This window comes from Balaenoptera acutorostrata, chromosome 6 (assembly GCF_949987535.1).
Source record: "Balaenoptera acutorostrata chromosome 6, mBalAcu1.1, whole genome shotgun sequence".
NCBI classification, from domain to species: Eukaryota; Metazoa; Chordata; class Mammalia; order Artiodactyla; family Balaenopteridae; genus Balaenoptera; species Balaenoptera acutorostrata.
In genome coordinates this window covers 6,412,918-6,435,946 of record NC_080069.1, presented here as the reverse complement: position 1 = coordinate 6,435,946, position 23,029 = coordinate 6,412,918, and the positions used below count along the sequence as shown (strand labels likewise).

At 53.8% G+C, this 23,029-nt stretch overlaps 1 protein-coding gene and 1 long non-coding RNA gene across 17 annotated transcripts in view; one reads left to right on the top strand and one right to left on the bottom strand.

Moving 5' to 3' along the window:
* The first annotated feature begins 409 nt into the window (after window positions 1-409).
* LOC130708332 (uncharacterized) overlaps window positions 410-23,029 on the top strand; it is an 86,552-nt gene continuing 63,932 nt past the window's right edge. For 5 of the 15 annotated variants that reach the window (XR_009008551.1, XR_009008550.1, XM_057547806.1 and 2 more), the window contains exons 1-2: window positions 423-784; window positions 18,166-18,330. Coding sequence is in view for 11 of the 15 variants with exons in the window: in XM_057547806.1 (XP_057403789.1) it covers window positions 455-784; window positions 18,166-18,330 (495 nt within the window). In the remaining 4 variants the exon portion in view is untranslated. Of the gene's footprint in view, window positions 785-855; window positions 1,131-9,564; window positions 10,171-17,558; window positions 17,801-18,165; window positions 18,331-19,589; window positions 19,702-23,029 lie in introns of those variants that run through there. The other 10 variants (XR_009008553.1, XR_009008552.1, XM_057547812.1 and 7 more) reach the window with 9 other exon arrangements.
* LOC103020576 (uncharacterized) lies at window positions 13,633-17,439 on the bottom strand. Of its 2 annotated transcripts, none has more exons than XR_009008556.1 (3): window positions 17,062-17,439; window positions 16,437-16,487; window positions 13,633-13,973 (listed from the first exon to the last, which is right to left on the bottom strand). It is a non-coding gene; the product is annotated as an uncharacterized LOC103020576 (long non-coding RNA). The 2 variants fall into 2 exon arrangements; XR_451995.2 differs by having other exon boundaries at window positions 17,306-17,439.

Here is a 23,029-nt window from a genome sequence, read left to right as displayed (position 1 = left end):
GAAGGAAAACTGGTGCGGTTTTACTGGGAGAAAGTGTCCGCCAAGCCGCCTGACCATCGCCCTCCCTTTGCAAATCTGGTTTTCATATTCTCCCTCAGTAATCACCCAAAGCCATAACTGTCTCTGAAATTATTCATTAAAGTCATTTTCAGGGATTCTCACAGGATGACTCTTTTACGTTTATGATCTTCTGAGAGCAATGACATCAGCCTCTGTCTATTTTCCGCTTTTAATTAATGTGCTGGGAAGACAGAGGGGCCGGGGCTCTGTCCGTGGGGAGGGGACGGGCGGGGGGTGGGGCGGGTGGAATTCGCCGGCCGCTCTGCTCCCGGCGCGGTCAGCTGAGCCCCGGCGTGCAGACATCCTTTGATTAAGGAGGGTATTTCGGGGAGTGCAGGCTGTGCAGAAGATCACGGCTGTGCCCTGTGGTGCTGTCAGCAGTGACAGATCCCAGATGGGGCCGCTACTGTATGGCAGATTGAGTTTCTCAGCAGAAAACTCACCCTCCCTCCTAAACGTCTTCAAAAACCTTCTCCAGATACTCCAGGTCGCTTCGTGTGAAACTGAAAAAGTCCAACCCCACAGTTGGTTTCGCGTGCGTGCCTGTAGCTTAGGCTCCCCCCCCCCTTCTTTTTTCTCTGCACTTCCTTCTCCACTGAGCACCTTCGACCCGAAGGGCTACCCGGCTGCTAAGAGCGCAGACCTGGCGAGCCTGGTGGTTCCCGTTCGCCCGGCCCAGCGCCGCGCCGTCGACTCAGCACCAAGGGGCCCTGAAGGCAATCCGGTGGGTAGGGGCGCGGCGTCTAAAACTTGGGGGCAACTCGGAGCGCCCCAGGCAGCCGGGGTGGACGGCACGGGGAAAGCTGGGGGGCGGGGGGAGCGAGGATTGAACCTTAGGAGGAAGCGGAGAGCACCCGGCCTGGCCCCCTGCTTGCCTTGCCCGTTTTCCCCGGCGGAGCGCCGTCCCGCCAGCCCCGGCAATTTCAGGGGCCGCGCCAAGCCCGGGAAGGGGGCGGGGGCTGCCTCCGGGACCGGGCAGGGCGTGCAGGCCGCCTCGCGAGCCTCCGGGGCTCCGCGTGATCCGGCGTGGGGAGATGCGGCGGCGGAAGCTGGACTGGGGCATCTCGCAGGTGAGAGGGGGCGCAGCGAGTCCCAGCTTTCCACGCAATCTACATCCGCCCACTTGAGAGCGGCCGGCTGCAGGTCCGCGCCCCAAGTTTCGCATTCCGGGACATGCTTCGGGTTGGAAGCTCCATTGCAGAAACATTTGGACTTATGTTAAACCTTTATTTAAAAATTAAACAGCCCCGTCGCTACCTCCTCGGAGGCGATGGAGATTCCTAGCCCGGTGCCGGCCCCTCCCGAGGGTGCCTAGGCCTGGAGAGGGGGGTGAACGGCGGAGCGGGGCGCGCGCGGCAACCGATTCTGCTCGAATTTCTAGACCCCACCCATCCCTACCCCACGATCCTCTTAACTGGGGCACTCGGCGTGTTCCCACGGGCCTGGGCCGGGGGCGAAAGAGAGAAAAGGAAGGAAGAACAGAGACCTGGAGAGAACAAGTTTTGCTTTAATTTAAAGATAAGACACTGGTCTCTCCATCAAAATACCCATGCAGCCGCCTCCACCAACTCCCACACCGCCCCTCCCAGCTTGGAGAGCCTCAGTTTGGCTTTCAAAAGAGTCTCTTTGGAACCGAGAGAGGAGCTAAAAATACCGCAGACATGAGGCCCAAGGTGCTGGGGGTGGGGGAGAGCTGGCGGCCACCCCCAGCCCCGGCCTGCCCTGAAGGGACCGCCCTCTGCACCTCGAGGGCCCGGCTCGGGCTTAGCTGGGCGCCCGCCCGGCAGCCTCTGGGAAACTTTCTCCTTGTCTTTGAGCCCTGACCCGGGCCTTCTGTAGCCAAGCCTTCGGGTCCAATCTCTGGTAAAATCAGATGCCACGCTTTTCACGCTCTCCATTCTGCCCTCTCTGCAGACTCAATCTGAGAAAGCAGAGAGGTAGGACCACTAGATCCTATTTTATGTCAACAATAACCCGGTCTCGCAGGGTCCCGCCACACTGTGTGTAATCATCCATATGGATGTATGCAGTTGTTTGCAGTCCGGGGACACAAGATGATTTGGGAGAAACCTGTGAACCCCTATTACAGCCCTCTCCCGGAAAAAAAAAAAAATCTCTCAGTTATTTCCCCTACCATTCTCCCTGGTTATCAGGTAAAATCACAAAACTCTTTATACAAGAGCAAAACACACACTGAATTTCAAAACTCCCGCTCGCCCCCTTCAGAAGGCAGCTTTTATTTTCACGGCCCACGCTGGATAAAAGTGGTTTATTTGGGGTTTGTTTTTTCTTGTACCCACATGCCCTGTAAAAGTTTTCAGTGCACGGGGCCCGGCCCCCCCCCCCCCCCCCCCGCCGACGCTCTGATGACCGCAGGGCCTTGTTTCCAGACTGCAGCCCCAGCCACTTGGTTTTTAAGTCCTCGCCTGGAGCCGAGGTGTAATTGCGACCCCGCCCGATCCGCGAGCCTCCCGGGGGGACGTTTGGCCGGGCCTGCGCCGGGGCCGGGACCTCCCAAGTGGCGGACCTGGGAGCCGGGAGCCGCGCGACCCTCTCCCTCCCGCCTCCTCCCTCCCTCCCTCCCTCCCCTGCGGACTCTGCTCCTTTTCTCCGGGTCTCCATCCAGCTTGCCCGTGCCGCGGGCGCACAGCATTGTCTCTTCCCCTCCACTGTTTTTGGTTTTCTCTTGCCCTCTCTAGCATCTTTTTACCGCTCTCTCCATCGCCTTCTTCACGTTGAAATCCCAGGCCCAGAGAAGCAGAGCGGGGCTTTGTCGGAATCTGGAGAAACCAACTGAGAGCCTCTGGCCCGGCGGGCGCCGCGGCGGAGGCGCAACCGGGCGCGCTTCTGCATAACGTCAGCGCGCGGGGTAATTTACCTTCCCCGGGCGTCTGTCAATATGACTAATTTCCACAGGGGTCAAAAAGCCTTTCTCCGGCAGTCCATCTTGGAACGCTCTCTTACGCAGCAGACCGGGTTAGTTGTTTTGTTTCCAGCCCTGGAAATAAATACTCTTGGGGGCGTTCCTGACTGGGGAGCCCGAGAGTAGCAGAGGAATATATACACGGTGTCAATTAAAGGCAGTTTTCCTTGAACTACGAACTGTGATTGGGCTTAAACGACAGCGACCTGCTAGCCTTTTAGTTCACATTACCTAACTCGTCCTTGATACCAGTGCTTTCTTTAGAAACAGGAAATCAAAAAAAGAGGGAAATAATTATTGCTCCACTTTCCCTCTGTTGCGTGTAGATCCCTATTGAAACATTTTCTCCGCGTTTCGGGGTGTGATTTAAACATAGAGTATGCGCTCGTGGCTTGCTAATCTGGCCTAGACAGACGATATATCATCCAGGTGGCATTTTACAATAATTTCAAAACTGGTACCAACTTCTAAGTGTGAAATCAGTGCTGCGGATTTAATTCTCCGGGACTCGATATAGGCGGTGAACTGATGCTGGTTGCGTAACACCGACTCACTTGGAGAAATAGACTGAAAGAAGCCAAAGTGGCCGTCGGCGACGGGCGATTCCCGTCTGCAGAGCCCTCTCCTGTCTGGAGCAGGGCACCTTGTCGCAGTCCTTGGGTGCTGGGGGAGGTAAACCTCTCCAACCCGGTCCAGCGGGAAGTGAAAGTCGCCAGAAAACCCCTTTCCCTCCCTCCTAGGCTCTGGCCCTGAGGCCCCAACAAGTAAACTTCACCGAGTTAAAATTTTAACAAACTCTCTTGAAAAGGCGCGTCATTTCCCCCACCTCTCTGTGGCCTGTGGTGAGTAAATGCTTGGACCTTGGGCAGTTAGAAGATTCGGTGGACCCACCGGAAACTAAGAACTAAGAAAGCGAAGCAGCAGAGAGGAAGCGTCTCCAACGGCTGCTTCCACTCGCGGTCCCTGACCTCCGCCCGCAGGACCGCGTGGCACGGAACCCCCCACGCCGGGACCCCGCCTCCCACCAAGACCCCGCTGATCCGCGCGCGCGCGCGCGCGCACACACACACACACACCTTCTGCCTCTCTCTCATCTGCTGGTGCATTTATGACCTAATGAAAGTATATCCTTTAGGGAAAAGACTGTCTATAAAACGTGAAATATGAAGAACCCGTTTGGATATTCCCACTGCCAGCCAGACCTGAGATTGAAGGGGGTTTTTTAGCACAAATACCTTGACTCCTTTTGTTGCTTCCATAATCACTCTGCTATTTTAAACTAAATGTTGAGACTTTGTTCCAAGTGACCTCGGCTCATTCCCTGTGGAAGAAGGAAAAGTCTCCAGCCTGAAGCTATATCTTCATTGGGGGGAAGGCCTGCCTGGGAGGGGGGGAGGGGGAGGGGGGAGAATTGTACTTTCTATCCCTTGTCATCTTTGGAAAACCCTGGCTTCATATGTTCCAACAGCCGCAAACAGCTGGGGAAACCAAGGACTCTTTCAACTCCCTCCCCTTCCTTCCTGCCCTACCTTTTCCCCCAAATACCACCTTTGGGGGGTCTCAAAAACATCGCCCTGCTCTTTTTCCTAGTACCTCTTCAGAAATCTCTCCCATTTTTCGATATAACCGACTTCCTCCTTAGAAATCACATAGTTAACCACCTGTTTTCGTGGGGAAAAGAGGGTCCGATTTTGTGTTTAGGGGAGGATTGTTTATTAACACGAGTGGGTAGAACGAAGATAATCCCCCTTGTGATTTTCCATATACCATACCTTTACATAAAAGGTTTTAAAAGTCCCTTTCATTTTGCAATTGGCCTTTGCCACAGGAATGGTTTAAGTTGTTTACTAGCGGGAGTTAATGCCACCAGAAAAACTGCAGGTGGTGTAAACTCTAGTGTGAGCTGATGGGATGGGTCCCCAGTGGGCGTGGAGTTATTTGCATATTTAAATTTTTTTTTGAAGTATAGTTGATTTACAATGTTGTGTTAATTTCTGCTGTACAGCAAAGTGAGTCAGTTATACATATATATTCTTTTTCATATTCTTTTCCATTATGGTTTATCACAGGATTTTGAATAGCGTTCCCTGTGCTATACAGTAGGATCTTGTTGTTTATCCATATTTGCATATTTTTTAAAGAGCAAGGCAGTTTTATTGGCATCCAGGGACCATTTAATGATCTGGGGGTGGAGTGGGTTGATTGTTCAACTCACTGCTGAGTTGATCCATTAGTTTCTGAGTTAACATCACTAAGGGAATTTTTACTTTCTTTTTGATTTAGGCTTCCTGAGTAGAATTTGCCTAACAAGAACTTTTGCAGCTGGTTAAAGCCTAGGGAAATGGGCAGATGTCCTAGGGTGAAGTGTTCAGCCCACCCCGAGAGGGGTAAGGCGGAAGTAGGCTGACAGGCAGCCATTTCTAGGGAAGGGTCTTGTCCTCCTTTACAAGAAATTGTCCATTTTCAAGCATCTATTAGGAAGCGTCAATCTTTCTTCTTCAGTTGTGTTCTAGCTCAGCCTTTCCACCTAGAATTGAGGGTTTGGCCAGTCCTGCAAGTCAGTGTTGCTAGTAACCTGGCTTAACTGGAGGGGCAAATGGCTTTCAATTGGCAAATATTCCCATCTGAGAACAGGCGAGGAGTAGTGTACATTCTGCCTCGCCTAAAGTTTTATATTTCTGCATTAAAATATTATTTTCTAGTCAGATTTCCAACCTATGACCCATTGAGCAAAAGAGAAAGTTTTATTACATGTTTTTCAATCCCATATTCTCCATAGATGGCCTCTAGATCCTCCTTCTCAAGGTGTGATATCATGTCTAAATGTACTCAAAACCTAATGTCTCTCATATATATCCTGATCAGTTGATTTCTCATGAATTCGCAGTACATTCTCCTGGTTCGAAAATATACAAAATGTCTGTGTGAATAGCCTTTATCTGTCCAGTTTCTTTCTCATTGTTATTAATTTCTTGCATATTCCTCTAGAGCTTCCTAATGCATAGAAAGCAAATAGGAATAGAATTGCTATGGATCTGGAAGGCTGCAAGTTACTCCATTTGTATCTGTTCTGCTGATCAGGAGGGATTGGGGGATGGGGGCAGATCTCTGGAAGCTTTGAAGAACTTGAAGAGGCTCAAATCTGGTTAGGGTGTGAGATGCCTCCCGATTGCAATTTTAAAATAGATGGGAAAGGGAAGACAGGGCACATGCAGAACAAATGATCCCTAAGGCTCCAAACTGGATTGTCTTTTCTCTGTTGCTGAATCCAAAGAGTAAGGCGAAGGGGAAGAAGGAAAGGAAGAAAAGCAAGCAGAAAGAGTGAGGTTATCACATTTAGAACTGTAGGAATGTGGCTTCTCCTTTTTTGGTGGGTCCCCAAAGGTGACACACACACCCCCGGTCAAATTTAAAAGGACTAAATTGTTACGCACCAAGGAAATCACAAATAAATTTCTTCCTACTCAGAGAGGTTTTGCCATGTTCTAGCCTGTAGATATTTTGTATGGGTTATAAATGCAGGGGAGGGTGGCGGGGGAGTGATTGGGAAATGCACCTGTGTTTTAAAACAGCTGAGCTAAATCCTGCAGTGTAATAAGTTAGTATACGTAGACTTGATAGACCTCAGGCGTTTTGTCCTTTACAATTCAACGAGACAGAAATAAAGCCAGGGTTAATTGCTCCCTATACACAGCAGATGGTACCTCCAGTTACATCAGTTTTATCAGGGCAGTTCTCAGAGAGGCCAAGTGGCCTTGCTGTCCAACAGTGACTGACCCTGACCATCGTCTATCTAGGAGTCAGATGCAGATGGAGAAGAAGACATGCCTTGTAGGAAAAGTGCCATGCATAGGGGCCCCTGCCAGAGATGGGGCCAGTTCTGCTATCTGGGGTGTTCTGTGACTTCTTGGTACCTGGCCAGAATTGCAGTTGCTAAATTGGCTCAAGCCCACACTCCTCCTCACCATGCCTTCCCTTATCCTTGTCAGTGGGGTTGAAAGCATCTATAGCTATTACTGTGAGTGTGTGTGTGTGTGTGTGTGTGTGTGTGTGTGTGTGTGTGTGTTCAGGGACAGGCTTGCTAAGTATCCACACCTTCCATTAATGCCAAAAATCTCTCTTCTTTCACTTTGGGATTCTCCCTGCCCCTCTCTCATAGTAATACTAGATGCAATAATAACAATAAAAGCTCACTGCTGATTCTCTTTTCCTCTTCTGAACAGATTCCTGCCTGTCCCTCTTAGGGACCCACTGGCAGGTTTTAGCCTTAGTTACTGTGGTTAAGCCACCTTCTGCAGGGGGGTAGCTTTCAGATCACCCACTGAGTTCAAATGATGTCCTGGTAGGACCAAAGGGCATTGGTAGGCGAAAAGGACCCCAAACCCCTGCCCTCTACAGCTCTGGAGCTGTTCATCAGACTGGAATCCTAAGGCTCACATAACTCTATTTAATGTGTGCATATGTTGGCCAGCCTCTTGACCAGTTTTATGAGGTTTCACTGGCGGTGCTTGAATCGGCAGGTCAGATGAGGATTAAGGGTCCTAATGAGTCATGTGACCATAAGTGGTCTTGGATGGCGGCTGTGATCAGGAGACCTACCCCTGGTGTTCTCCACCCTGAGGCTCTTTTCATGCCTGCAGGGAAGGCTGGTCTGGGAAGGCCAAAGAGGGCACTGGCAGAAGTTTAAAATGTCCTGGTCTTCTTGACACAGTACCTTGTTGGAATATGTGTGTGTGTGTATTATATATATATATTTTTTTAATCGTTCAGAAATACAGAAGAAAAGTTTTGTCTTAACAGTATAGCATTTAAGAGTGGAAATGGGTCTTGGGAGTTCTAACCCCTTCTTTACAGATGAGAAGACTCAGACTCAAACATGCTCCTGGTTCCTGGCCAGCATGTGCCACTAATGAGTGAAACTGGGGGTGGTGGATTCCTCTGCTCTCCTTAGATAGTTATTTCCAGGGATCTCTCCTTTAAGAAAGATGAAGGTATAAATAAGGAGGAGATGGCGGTAGGAAAAGTTTTGAAGAAAAAAAAAAAATGATGTAGAGGACCAGGCGGGAAGAAAGGTTGCCAGGGAAATGATAGTCTGGGGGTGGGTTACTGGAGGCCTATCTTCGTATTTCCTGAAAGTCTTTACTGGACTCCAAGACAGCTGTCAGAGGCTGATGTTTTCACAACACAGATACTTTGTCGTGTGTGTGTGTGTGTCTGTGTGTGTGTGTGTGTGTGTCTGTGTGTGTGTGTGTCTGTGTGTGTGTGTGTGTGTGTCTGTGTGTGTGTGTGTGTGTGTGTCTGTGTTTAAGCCAGTCCAGGAGAAGAAATTCTTCTCTCTTGGGAAAAAAGAGGGAGTGATGTTTCCAAAAGCGAAGCAGCTCTCATCAAAAGCGCTGGTGGATCTGGTGACAACACGGACACGCGATTCCCTTAGAGCCTGGAAGTTGTCAGGCGGGTACTGGGCTCCTGGCGGCTGCATGCCTGGGCCGGAGAAGGGCTGTGGTCGGGCCAGGGGACTAGTAACGATTCGTAGGGAATCGCAGAGGAAGGGAGGCTGGTCGATCACTGCGACAGAGAAAGGCGAGGTGGGGGAGAGGAGAGCGCGGGAGGAGAGACATGGCGCGGTCACGAAACACGAAACCGGGCTGCTGGATTCTACAGGGAAACAGTCCACCCGCACCGCCGCCAGATGCGGTCCGCTGTCCCGGCTGAAGATTCTGTTCGGGCTCCTCTCTGCGTGGTGGAACCAAGAGGTGGCTCTTGGTTTTGCCCACATTCACGCTTTTAAAAATATTATTTCATTCTCTGGACGTGGCTCTCGGTGGGGTCTGAGGCTGGAGGCAGTCCGGTCGGATACTGAGGGTCCTTGGGAGCCATGGGCGGTCCTTCCTAAAGCCTCAGAAACAGAACCGGACAAAATGAAAAATCAGCAGGGAAACTAAACAGTGCCCACAAGCCATCCTTCCAGGGCTGGGGAGCAGTGTTCAGGGCTCAGAGCTCAGGTCCGAAATCCGAATAAATGGAGCCCGGTCTGGGATTACGCCCCGGGGACAGCATTTTAATGTAAAGGTAAAATATGCTTGTCATAGTCACTTGCGGGCCCTGAGGCACCACTAGCATCTCCGTTTAATTAAACGGGCAGGAGAGGAGAATTACCAGCTAATTAAATCCAAGCCTATTTGTAATTCTCCCTCCGCTGCTGCCGACTTTAGCATGCGAAATTACTTGTTAAACGTGCCTGCATATGAATTTTTAAAACACAGGTGAAAACTAAAGGAGAAACTAGGTGACCAGGGGCGGAGGAGAAAGAAGAAAAGAATAAAAAGAAAGAAAGAAGGACGGAGAGAGACGCAGGCCTCCGGGCCGAGTCAGGGGCAGCGGGCGGCCTCGGCCCGCGCTCTGAGCTGGGCCACGAATGAAGCCGTTTCCTCTTTCCAGACGTTTCGACTTCTCCTCTCCTCCCGGCCAAGCTGCTCGCAGCTCGCGGACTTCGGCCCGAGCAGAGCCCAGGAGCTCGGAGCAGGCCCAGCGCCCCAGGCCCGCGCGCCGGCCGGGAGCGGTTCCGGGGGCCGCCGGGGAGGAAGTGAGCTCACGGGGGAGGCAGGCCCGCGGCGCGGCGCCGGGAGGCTTGGGGAGACCGGGGAGGAGGCCGGGGCCGCGGGACTCGACTCGCTCTCGGCAGCGCACTCGCTGCTTCGCGGCCGCGGGAGGGAGCGCGCGGGGCGGGACTCGCGAGGCTCGGGCTTCCAGGACAGAACCGGGAGGCTGGGGCCCGGCGAGCTCCGTGTTCCCGGGGGCGCGGCCCTGGCCCCGCTGCCCCACCCTCCCGCCGCGTGAGCGCGCCCCTGGCCCTCCAGCGCGCGCCCGCCCGCGCCCGCGTCCACCTCCCCTCCGCCTGCGTCCGCGCCCCTGCCAACGCCGGGTCCTGGAGCTCGGGTTTACCCTCCGAGCGTGGAGCTGTTTGCAGGAGCTAACCAGGGCGACCGCGGCCACCCCCTCGTGAATACGCTCAGTCCTCGTGCTTCAGAGTAGTGAGCTGCGGGTCTGTCTCCAAACCTGTACCGTCTGCCACCGCCCGCGCCGTCACCCCGCGGCTCCGCTGCAGTCCTGTCCGGGAAGGGTTGACAGAGCGAGGCTGGCTGTCTCGCCCGGCACGAGGCCCCGAGAGCAGAAAACAGGAGCGAGCGGTACGAGCGTTTCCAAACTGACGAGGCGCCTGACGACGCAGGGGCACCTGCCCAAAGGGAGCCTTCGCACCTCGGCCTCCCGGGCCGCGATGCTGCTCCAGCCAGACCGGTCGCGTTGCGTCGGTCCGGAACCCGGCTTGGGGCGGGGGGAGGGGGTGTAGCTCTAGGCCCTGCGGGCAGACCCCGGCCCCGGGCTTTCTCCAGGCCTTGCTGGAGGGCCCTGCCCTCGCCCGAGGAGAAGGTGCCTGGGCGCCGACGCCGCGCGGGGGCTCGGCCCGTGGCCTGGCTCCGGGTGAGGCCGGCCCGTGGTTCGGGCGTCAGACGGTTAGGGACTGGGGAGGCCTGTGAGCTGGGAGAGTCCGAAGGCCTCTGTGGGTCGGGCGTGGGGCTTATGGTCAGACCGCGAGGACGGGTCCTTGTCTGCAGGGCACCTGGGAACGCTGGTCGGGTTTATGTGCTCTTGATCTGGAATCGATGGGAGAAATTTGCATCAAGTAGGACCTCGCCTTTTCACCTCCATCCACCTCCTGCAGAAAGCACCCGCATACCTCCTGGCATCTCTACCTAGTGGATGGATAGGTTGTCTCATAAAACCAGTAAAATCTTGTTTACTAACCTAACCTATGGTTATCTATTTGAAAACTCCAAGTCTTTCTCCGTACATTTAGGGCGGAGGTAGTGAAGCCGTCCTGTGTCAACCTGGGCAGTCAGGAGCCGGGAGCTTTACCCAGGTTTCGCGGGGGTGCTGTCAGCTTGCCCTCCCCCGGCCCCTCCCGCCGTCTCGATGCGCGCCCCACCCCCGCTCCGGTCCCTACTCCCTCCCCCCAAGTCCCCTTTGCGGTCCCTGCCCGCAGCAGTGCCTCCTGGCGCCACGTGTGGGGCAGCCGAGACTCTGGGCCTTGCAGGCCAGCCCGCAGAGGGGCCTCGCTGCCTGCTTTGGAAACTCTCCGTTTTCCCACAGTATTTCACATTCATATTACTTTCCACACCCTGTTAGGCAGTGATAGCACTGAGCCGGCTAACTACTTCCATGCACCAAGCCAGGGCTCCCAGGACCACGGCCTTCATCGGGCTTCTCCTGGTGATGGGAACGATGCCGGCTCTCTCAGCGTGAGGCCTCGTTGGCTTCCTTCTTCTCTCCTCTTCTGGGATCTATCTCCAGACCCCGGGAAGGCAGTGCCGGTGGTGGCCCCTGGGTAGGGGCGCACAGGTGTGGAGGAGGTCTTAACCCTCCCTGGCCTTCCAGCGGGGTGGAGGGAGCGGTTGTGGGAACAAAAAGGCTGCGGGGACTGTCCCGACTTTTGGTAAATTATGTGCGACTAGACGGGCGATTTTTCAGTGAACAAGGCCTTGCTCCGGGCCTCCAGCAAGACAAGAAGAAGGACCTGGCCTGCATCGTAAGTCCCGCCTTCCCTGCAGGAGCACCGGGCCCAAGGCCTAGCATCTGGGCACTGAGGGGCCCGGGGTAGAGGAGTTAGAGCCAAGCGCCCAGGCAGGAGAGCTTCAGAGCAGAGGAGAAGGCAAGTCAGGCTGGCGTGGGAGCTACAGCTCCCCGCAACAGGAGCCGCCAGCTCTTTGGCTGTTGAGTGGACTCTGGAGTGGCACGCGCTCCCCGACAAAGGGCTGAAGGGGTCTCAGAGTCCGGTTTCAGTGCACTGGACCCTGATTGGCGCGGTGGAGACCGTGGTCCCGGCCCTCTCCTGAGCCAGGGTTCCTAGAGGGCGCTGCGGAGCCGGGAGGGGCCCGGGTTTGCCACCTGAGCAGGGCTGAGGCCGGTGGCCCTGGGGCTTCAATCTGAAAAGTTAGGGGAAGGTAAGAGTGATTCTCTGCTGCTCCTCCAGGACCCCACCTCAGTTCTTCCATCAAGGGGGGTAATGAAATCCGCCTGCCCTCTACCTGGGGAGATGGGGTGGGTGGGGTGAGGGGAGGAACTAACTTCTAAGGAGAGCCTGTTATGTGTGGAGCGTTTTGCAGGCTGCATGTTGTTTAATCTTCACAAACTGTAAGAGGAGTATTTCCAAACCCTGTGTGACTGCAAGGAAGCTGAGGTGCAGAGAGGAGGGACCTGGCCAGAGCCACAGATCTGTGCCTGCAAACAAACTCCAGGCCCCCTCACTACCATTCTGTGCTTCTAGCAATGTCCTGGGAGCTGATGACACACTGAGGGGTCCTGCAGCCTGGGCCAGGTCTCCTGGTGACCTTGAGTGGGAGTTGAGCTGCCTTCCATGAGCCTGTAATATGCACTCCTAGAGGGTGACTGAGGCCATGGGAACTTTGGGAGCAGGGACTCAAAGCTTTGGGCACTGTACAAGCTGTAGTGCCTTTATACCTATTCTTCCAAAATACCCATGAAAGCCAAAGTTACCAGACTCTCTTACTCCGCCAGGGGAGCCCAGAGTCCACCACACGTGTCCCTCAGTGTCACTTTCTTGCCCCACCACACTGGCATTGAGAAGATTTAAACTCAGATTCACTGGACTTGTTTCTGCTCTACCGCTAATATCTCAACTGAATCCAGAGCTCTCCCCTTCAGCCTGGGGAGGCCTGGGAAGGGATTAACACGGTTCCTAACTTCCAAGGGCCACCTCTGCCCTTTCTCCACTTGTCAGGGCCAGAGGTTAGAGTCTGTCCAGCGAGCAAAAGGGACCACCCACCCCTAAGCTGGGGGAAGGACTGAGTGTGGGGCTCTGGAAACCCACGTGTCAACTTTTGGCAGCGAAACCCCAGGAGCTCCACCTCCCAAACATTGTTATTTGCATCCCTCCACCTCCCAGCACTCCTTCAGTAGTTGCCTCGTGGTGTCCTGGACTCCCCTTTCGTCTGCAGAGAGGTGGTCTGGTGACTGCTTGAGAAAACGCCTAGATTTTGGATTTGAGGCATTTGTGTGGAAGGTAGGATGAGAGAGTGAGAACAGGCAAAGCCAGAAGGCAAGGAAGGAGAGTGTGCGGCCTGTGGCGGGAGGCAACTGTGGATTGGGAGTTGCTTAGGCAAGCGTTTTTTTCTGTTTCCTCTTCTCCTACAAAGACAGTCCCAGCCCAGATCCTCTCCATCCTCTATTTACTTTCTCCTTTCCCTCTTTCTTTACTCTCCTGGTGCTGAGCCTGGGCAAGAAGAATGATGGAGCAGGAGCCCACATCGTTCTCTTTAGGGCAGTCCGCTGCACAGAGTAGCGACACCAGGTGGCACTGAGGACAAATTGTTTTAAAGGGTCCCTGCAGCCATATGCATCCCTGTTGAGCCCTCTCTTCCCTTCGGGCATGGAGGGGAAGTTCTGGGGCAGTTCCTGAATTTCTGGTTAATCTAAGAAGAGCTCTGGACCCTTATTTCCCCTGGAGCACTGTTCCAAGCTTGGAGGCAGCTAAATGAGTGGTCCTTATTTTTTAACCCTGCAGGGTGTATAAATTCATTTTACAGTCATGGGGGGAGTGGGGGAGAGGGAGTGACTATGATGCTTTCCTAAACGCCAAGTAGTAACTAGCCCCTCTAGCCCACCATTTTGTTTAATAAACAGTGATTGATGATCTGACTCTGGTGACAAGGCTGATAGACAAGTACAAACCAAGTTAGAAAGCCGCAGTGCGCTGGTGTATTTCTCCTCTATCATCCTCTGCTATAGTTTCTGCCCCTACTTGTGGCTGGTGGGCCACACTCAACTTTAGGAACCCCAAGTCCAAGAGGCTGAGCAGAGACCGGGACTAGGTTGCCAATTTGAGTTGAACTTGGTCTTCCCGCCTCCACGCAGCATGCCGCGACCCGGAAGTGAAATCTCCTCGCCTGTCAGGGACTCTGGCCGTCTGGAAACTCTAAAAATCAAGAAATTCAAGAAGGAGATGAGAAGAACCAGAAACTGTAGTAAGAGAGGGAAAGAAAAAGGAAAACAATTGTGCACAAAAATCGAAGGGCTTTCGGAATTCTGCCTGAGTTTCCAACAACCCGAGTTAAAGCTTGTTTGTCTCCACTTCGCTGGGTTTCTCCACGCGGTTTCTAGCGCGCAGTTCCCTTGCTCAGTATCTCCGGGCTTCTTTGCGTGGGAAGGGCAATTTCCAGCGGGGCTGGCCTCCTGGAGGGCTCTGCCCACGGGCGGTGGTAGGAAAGCTGGGGGCGCGGCCTGGTGGTGGGGGAAGCCCCGGGGGGTGCGGGCAGGTCCAGGCGAGGCCCTCCCCGACCGGGTACCGGAGGGGTCCCGCGCCGGCCGTCGCAGGGGAGCCTCTGGGCTGCTCACCGTTCCGGACAACTGGGGCCAGAGTGATCTTATTACAGTTATTCACGATCAGGATGATCTCTTAAGCCAAGACCAGAAAGAAAGGGCTCCAAGCGAGCACGCCAGTGCAGCTGCGCTCTGCGCGGTGGCTGTGAGTGGGGCTGGCGCCGGCGACAACGTCCCCAGCTGCTGCTTCGGCATCGCTCCGTGCCGGCGGAGCGGCGCACGACGGCGGCGGGCTGTGAGCTGCTGAGTGTGCAGTGGCGCGGGGCTGGAAGGCACTTACGTGAAACGGTTCGACCACACCGTGCTTATGGTCGGCGGAAATAGAAGACATCCCTGGCATACTTAAGAAGACTTACTACCCCCCCACTCCCTCCGAGGGGCAGGTTTAAAGTAAATCTCTCCTTTGCTAAGGATGACACCGCCCCCCCGCCCCCAAAAGCATTCAAGAGTTCGGACAGATGTGCGACTCTTGTAGAATTAGGAACGTAGCGACGATCCAGCTTGAGCCCCTTGCCAGAGGCTGAGTGGCAAGTGCCTTAATGCATTTTGGGGCCAGGTGCACCTGGGCTGGGTCCTGGCTTCTGGACTTACTGGCTTTATTATCTTGAGCCAGCATCTTGGCCTCGCCGAGTTTGTTTTTGCATTTGAAAAATGGGGACATATGCCCAATAAGGGTTTGAAAGTTCCTGGCTCCTAGCCCTGGTGATCCTCATCGCTGTGTATTTATTCATCTTCGGGGAAATCACCGCCCTTTCTTCCTAGAAACGCGGGAAACGTGACGGAACTGCCATCCCCTCTTCCCACCGCGAGGTGTGGCTTCCTAAGCGACGGCCTCCCTCCCCCGACCCGCGACTCTGGGGTCTCCAAGTCCTTCCCTTGGGTCTCACAAGCGCCTTGCCCCGTAATTTACATTCTCCGACCAGCGGGCGAGGTCTGATCCTTGCTTTCTTGCGACTGCTCTCCAGCCTGTTCTATAACCCTCTCGCTGCACGTCTGGAAAGCCCACATTAGACCGCCCCGGACGATGATCCCTCCAAGCCGGCCGGAACCTGCGCAAAAACCTGGACTCACGATGCCAGTGGAGCAAGAGCTCCTATCCACCTGCCGGGCGGGCCAGGCCCCACGTGCGTGACTACGGGGCCTGGGAGTGGGAACGATGCGAGGGCCAGCTGGCCGCAGGGACCAAGAGGTGACAACTGCACTGGCCCTGGAAGAACCCAGGGATTTGGGCCGTAGGGAGCCGCGTGAGCGTGGGCTCCTCAGCCCCTCCTCCACCTTCGCCCACGCAGAGAAGGGTTCAGGATTGGCGGGTGCTGTGCCCCGCTAACTGAGCGCTGCTTCCCAGGGAATCCTGCATTGCGGGCCAGGATCCTTTTAAAATTTTTTCACTAAGGAAAATTAAACACCTTGCATGTATTTCCATACTGGTCAGGTCCTAATTATGGAAAACCGCGTTCCTCCTGCTGATGGGGCAGGAGGGCGCCGGGGCAGTGGAAGACGCTTGGAACTATACATAAATAGAAAAAAAAATGTTCAGTTTGGACAGTTTGTGGAGTGTCCAGCACCGACAGGTTGGCGGCTGGAAACGGGGGCGCCTGGATCCCCCATTCCGAAATGGGGGCTTCTATGTCACCTTGCAGTTGAGCTGGGTAGGCAACAGGTGAGTGAGATTGGGGCTGCCCCTGTAGGAGGTCAGGACTCCTTCCTGGGCCCGTATTTGGCCAGCACCACCACTCAACTGGGACCCAGTAAAATCTCTTAAGCTTGCAGACTTGGAAAGAGAGGAAGGTAGCCAGGCAACGGAATTGCGGAAACATCCTCTGGGTCACGTGAACTTTACTGCAGATCAGGAAGTTATCTAACAGCTGCCAAAAATCTTCTGACTCCAGAGCTCCAAATGTTGACTGTTTCTCACACCTCACCACCGGAGTCTGCTGCCTTGGGGGTTATTCACATTTCCTATTCCCTTTCTGCTTCAATCTACCCACCACCTGCCTGGTTGCATTTGGCGATGATTTCCTTTTGTCCATTCCCGAGACCATGTGGCTCCCATACTTACCTGGGCTGGCTCTTTCCCCACGCACCCTTCGTAGGGGGAATTCCACATCTCCTGAGGAGGGAAAGCCGGGTTGAGGAAGGGTCAGAAAAAGGAAGCCGAGCCCGAGGCCAGGCGTGCAATATTATATTCTTCTCTGGGTGACTTTGAGTCATTCCAGAAAAAAAGTGCAGCAGAATAAGTAATTTTAATGTGCCCCCTCCCTTTCTTCCACTAACGCGCTAATTCCCAAGTCCTGAGCCAGGTTCACGGGCAGGTAACTGGCCTTCTGTGGCCTGGTATCCCCAGAAGGGGCTGGTAAAGATCTGAGCACACAGTAGGCCCTGAGACAACTGATCCTGGTTGACAGACGCATGCTCTGAAGGAAAAGGAGCAATTGTTTGACAGCAACTGTAAGTAAAGGCGCCAGGTGTGTCCAGTTAATTTCAGGCTCACAAAGGAGATCACCTCAGGAGGATCTGCTCCCACTTTCAACACAGCGCCCAAACACGAGGGAGCCCGCTTCAGCTGACCCATTGAACGGACAGGGAATCATTATGACTTCTGCGGACAGTGTTCCTCTCCTGACCCTCGAGGCTCGAGGTTAGCTGAGCCCGCCCGACCGAATTCACACTCAGGCCAGACTCACTCCAGACAACCAGGAGCAGAGACCTTCCCGGAGGCGAGAGTGCAGAAAAGCCGTGTCTTCTGCGCCCAGTGAATTTAGGCTAGCTAATGGGGCGCCCGGGCCGTGCCCGAGTACTCGCGACCACGGGTGGGGGCGGGGATGCTGAGGTCGCGCCCTGGTCCCCTGCTTCCCGGATCCCCCTTCTCTGGGCGGGCGGAGAGCAGACGCTGACTTGCTTGAGCACTGGAGCTTGATCGTGACTCACTGGAGGGGTCCTGGTGTCGCCCACCCGGACGTTACTGTCGGCTAAGGTTGTTACAGCTCTTTTTCGGCGCTAACCTTCCGCTACACACTTGTAGCTATCCACAGGCGCCGACTCCGTCCGCGTGGCGCGCACCCCGGAAGAGCTCGTGGAGACCCGGAAGCGGCGGGAGCTCAGACATCGCTGCTCTCGCGGGCGAGCCCTCCCCGCCCCGCCCACTTGCGAGGCGCTGGGGTTATCGAAGCCTCGCGTCGCGCGAGACCTGCGACCGCGTCCGCGCCGCCCTCCTGCCCGGCAGCGGGGACTTTCCCGCCTCTGGGTCCCGGCCGGTGGCGGCCCGGGCCTCCCCGTCCCCGGGAGGAGCCCGAGCGGATTTAGAGTCCTCGGAAGGCCGCCGTGCCGTCCGGCCACGGGTAGAGGGAGGCAAAAGGAAGGAGGACTTGACAGTGGGCCCGTGGGGGGCCATTCGGTTAACTCCAAAGAGACGAGGGTCCTGAGGTGACTCCTAACTCCTAACCGCCGTGGGCAGGACGCCGCGGGTCCAGCCGGGCCGGTGTCCGCGACGGGAGAGCCCGGGGCCGCGGGCGTTGGGACAGCGCCTCGGTCCACGTGGCCGGCCTACCGGGGGCCCGCGCCCTGGCCTCGCTGTTTTCCTGTCTGTGGGGCTCAGGCGCAATTGGAGAAAGAATAATGTCTCTACTTTCAGGAAAAACATCAAAGACCGGGGCTGCGCAATATGGAGCGCACATGGCAGTCTCCGAATGCCGGACCTGCCAAAACACGTTTCGCAGCATTTTCCTCCTTCCCTTTTTGTCCATCCCCGCTCCGCCCTCACCCCAGGCTTTTCTGGTTTTCTCCCCCAGTGGGAGGGAGCCACGGGCTCGCGAGGAGGCTGCGAGGCGATCCACGACCTTTCGGGATGTGATGCTCGCCCGGGAAGGGGCTGTGGGGACCGCAGAGCCGTGACTCGCCCGGGGACCCAGAGCAGAAGCGCCAGGTCGCTTCTGGCATTTTACCTGCAAAAGCAGGTAAGTTTCCTGCTGGTAAGCGCGCCCTTACTGTCACGTTCCACCAGCTGAGTCCTCAGGCCTCAGCGCCTCGCTCTCCTTAGGTCAGGGCTCTTCAGTAGTTAATGGATATTGAAGTGAAGGGAAGGCAAAAGCCTGCAAACCTGGCTTCAGTTTACCTTTTACTTCAGTCTAAACAAGATTTAGGTGGAAAGCTCCTCTTCCTCATTAACAGCCATGTTAAAATTATTATTACTGCTAAACAATAGGAGACCACTATCGCAGTTCTTTAAATAACCTAGCAGAGAGAGGCAAGGGACAGTTGGCTCAAAGTTCAGGCGGTTTGCTTCGGGAATTTCTCAAGGTGAAATCTCAGAACGTGAGGGGTCATTAAAATGATCTAGTTTCAACTTGTGAACTTCCCGGAAGGTGAGCTGGGCCCTGACGAGGTAGTTACTAGCCCAGGGCGTGGGCTAGGATGGAGCTGGGGAGGTGCGCTCTCTCCCAGGCTGATGCCTAAGAGCTCGCTGCCCCTCACCGCCCTCAGTGGAAGGAGAAGCTGGATCATTTCGTCTCTTCTCGCTGCTTCTGTTAAATGGATTGCTGTCGCCTCTGAAAAATGATCTCAGGCTCTTCTCCTTCAGCACATTTACACGTAGGGTTAGTATTAAAGGTAGGGGTAAATTCTTGGGAGCTCCCATTTAACAGAAGATCCATGCCGTCGCCAGAACATGCAGCTTTTTCTAATGCGCTACTGATGATAGTGGGGGAAGGAAACACACCGCCGCACATGGAGCTGGTTAAACATGAATCTCATCAAATCTTCCAGTGTCTGGTGACTTATGTGACTTACATACCCAGACCGGTGGGCAAATTACCTGACAAGCAGTTAGAAGATCTGGACTTTACACCTGGCTTTGCCATCAACCTGCTGCATGTCCTGACCAGTCAATTTCTCTGGATTTATTTCTCTCTATATATACACGTTTTTAATTTTTATCATATGTGTGTATTATATATTTGTGCGTATGCATACGCATGTACTTATGTTATTAATTTTTAATCTTGGTAATCTGTTGGTTCACAAACCCAATTTCTGTTTTTATATTTTCTGATGCTGTTGTGTGTATCAGCATACAGTGAGTCCCTGACCCCTGCCAGATGCAGAAGCAACAGAGCCAACGCCGACACCCTGCTTATTCTTGTATTAAGTTAATAAGTTAATCAGTGAATGTTAAACCTGCATAGTTCTTTAGAGCTGCTTCTGCCCCTTCTTGCAGATGAGCACACGAGCCCAGAGAGCTGATTACCCCCAGTCGCACAGCTAGAGAGCCCAGGATGGCTTCTTGCTCATTGCCATACTCCGTGAAAATTATTGCAGAGACGGGCCAGGTGAGCATGGGTCAAGTCTCTAGGATATTTCCTTCTACCACCCAGCCATCCACACTCCTCACCCCACTTTCTCATTCAGAACAGCAATACCCAGACCAGAATATAATGGTCTTGGGTACAGGAGTACAAATTTAAAGCAAAACTCCAAGTCAGCACCGTGTCACTTGTGCTGCGCTTCTTTAAACGTTCCTGCTCTATTTTGTGGGCGGCGAGCCCACAAAGAGCTTTGGGACAAGGTTACGGGTCCTCTAATGCGGATACAGCCACAAGTCTCACGGGTCTTTAGAGTCTCTTTAGAGGTAGAAATCCATGATCAGACTTAATAAAGAGGCACAACAATAATTAACAAATTTGTAAAGTAAAGCCAATGTTCAGACTAATATTTCACTGATCCTTTTCCCTCACACAACACACTCCCAAATTATCAACATTGGGGGCAGGTGGAAGAGCTAACAAAGGAATTACCCAGCATTAATAGTAAGATGGTAAAGCGGCTCTTGCTTGCTTTGGGGAAGCACCTTCTCGATGTGAGATAAGGATGTGGGGAACTGTCTGCCATGTTGGAAATTAAGTGTGGGTGCTCTCTCCTGCCTTGGTGGACCTTGATGAGCCTGGTGGTGCTGCCTGGCTGGAATCCAGAGTGTTTCAGAGGGACAGTTGTAATGTGTTTCCCGTGGGCGTGTAGCGCAACAGGCAGCTTCTCTGCACTGAAGCAGTCTCTCCCTCTCTCACCTGCAGGCGGGGGGACCTTGACAACTTGGAGGCTAAAAGAACCCCACATAGCACCAGGGCTGAGGGGGGTCTCCCTTAGGCCTGTGGCAGTGGGCCACCCAGCCCAGACAGCCGCTGCAGGCTGTTGTCCTAGGTAGGACCGGAGCAAGGATACCCACCTTCCACCTTTGAATCTGGGCGATTATGTAAGGTGTTCGTTGCAACTCTAGCTGTGCAATAGAGTACAAAGAGCTCTCCGCCCATTCCTCCTAAACCTCATCCTCAGGGTCCTGTTCTGGACCTTTTCTCTTCCTATATGAAAACCTCTCCCTGGGCTATAGTCAATCTAAATACTTCCTGAGATGGTTATGAGGATTAAATGAGAAAATCTACTAAAAGTGCTTTTCACAGTGCCACGTATGTAGTAAGTACTAGATGCGTGTTAGCAATGATTATTATTATCGTTATTGTTTTTATTAGCCATTCTATGGTTTCACGTGACGTTGATGGCATATTTTTCTACCGTTCAGACCTCTTCTAGGAGTGCTAGACCCAAATATCCCACCGCCTGCTGGAGGACATTTTCACGTCCTAAGTAGATGTGCTTAGGTTTGTAAACCTCGTCGCGCTCAGAACGGAATGCGTTTCTCGTCCCTGTTGCCCACCCATAGTCTGTTCTCCTAGGCTCTGTGAATGGTACCACCATCGGTCAGGAGCTGGGCCGTAGCCTGGCAGCTGCCACCACGTCCTCCTAGTATCTTTCAAATCCACCCTGTCTGCCTCCTGCCTCAGTGATGACAGGTGCTGAGTTTGCGTCATTCCATTATTTCTCCTGCTGCCGGTGTGCTCTCCAGTCTGTGCTCGCAGCAGCCGGTGTCGTCTGTATATAATGCAGTTGGATCATGTCATGTCGCTACTCTCAATCTTCCATTCACTCTGCATAGACTTCAGGAAAACCCAAATGCGAGCATGTGACGCTCCTAACGTAACATCTCCTTTCTCACCACTTTCCCTTCACACATGCTGAGCCCTGGCTCTGCTGAACTGTGTTGAACAGCCCAGTTTCTTTTGCCTTTATGTCTCTGCACGTGTTGTCCCTCTGCCTGCTGCACACCTCCCTCCTTTTCCATAAGGTAGAAGGATGTCATTCTCCTTGTCCTTCAAGATGCCACCTGGGTGTCTGCTCTTTTTGGAAGCCTTCACTAAGCCTCAGGCTGACTACAGAGTTTATATTCTACAGGAGTGTCATTTCTCTCTTTTCCACTAGGTGTGAGTTCCCGAGGGCAGTAGAATAGGTCTTCAATCTTTGTGGCCACAATGCTTTACTGGCATACAGTGGGTGTCCATCACGTGTTTGCTGAATATGAGAAAGGCCCAGAATTAGAATAAATATCTTTGGTTTTATAGCTTCTCATCATCAAGATTCAGGGCAAGTTATTTTTTTCTGAGCTGCAGTTTTTTCACCTGTAAAGTGGGGATTAATGATGCCCCCTAATGTTGTGAGGGTTAAATGAAAAGTGAATGCTGCAAAGTCTCCAGTAAACCGTGTAGCACTGTACCTGAGTCGTTATTATAATAAATGCAAACCCACGTTTCCCGTGCATGTACACATGTCCATTCATGCACGTAATGTGTGCCTGTTACATGCATCCATGTGTCTGTTGCACCTTCATGATTACATGGAAAAGCAGGTTCCAGACATACCTTTCTCTAGATCCTCCCCTCTTTAAGAGGCCAGCTCAAATAGGCGGATAGGTAATCACTTTAGATAACTAGTCCAGGTTTAGTAGTAGTGTCCCCCATTGTCCTTCTGTGAGTGCGTCACGTCCACGCACACAAACAGTGCAGATTTATAGAGCCCTGAATGGGTGTTAGAGTCCGTTACCATTTTTATTACAGCTGTGATTGTACTTTTCTACTCAAGTGGTAACGTCGAAAGCACTTCCTGGTGGGCTTTGTTTTATTTTCACATAGGTCACTTGCAGCAGTTACTGAACGTGTGGTTTTCCCCATTTTGCATGTGAACAAACCCAGGCACAGGAGGTTCCTTTAACAAGCTGCCCCCTTTCCGGTGCTGCAGCTGCGTGGAGATCAGAGCCCCTTCTCCCGTCTCCTTTCTTTTCCTGCAGGTCGGTGTGGGAAGTTTGCGCGGAATAGCTGATAGGTAAAACCAGCCAGAGCCCATCAAGGCGTAAACTGACCAGTGCTGACTTATAACGCTTTGAGTTGCCACAGTTACTTCTGCGCTTCGGGCCTGCCCTAAATGTGGAATCCGCTCTTCTAACCTCAGTAGCGGGGGAAATTCCTGGGTTTTCGGTTCCCGGGAGGGTAATTGCCTGTCCTTCCGCAGTGCGCGGTTGCCAGCTGCCTGGCCGCCCCAGGGCTTTGAAGGGGGGGCGCTCCGGGGCGCCTTCCCTCCGCAGTGCCCGCAGCCCCTCGCCCACCTCCTCGACCTCCTGCCTCTCGTTCTGCTTGAAAAAGCCAGGTGGCGCCAACCCTCAAGCCAGGCCTGAGCCCAGGGCGCAGAGCTGGGAGGAAGGGTGGGCCGGGCTGGCGCTCCCTCCCTGCACCCTCCGCCCTCCCCTGCGCACCCCTGGAGGGATACGAGGTGTCCTGT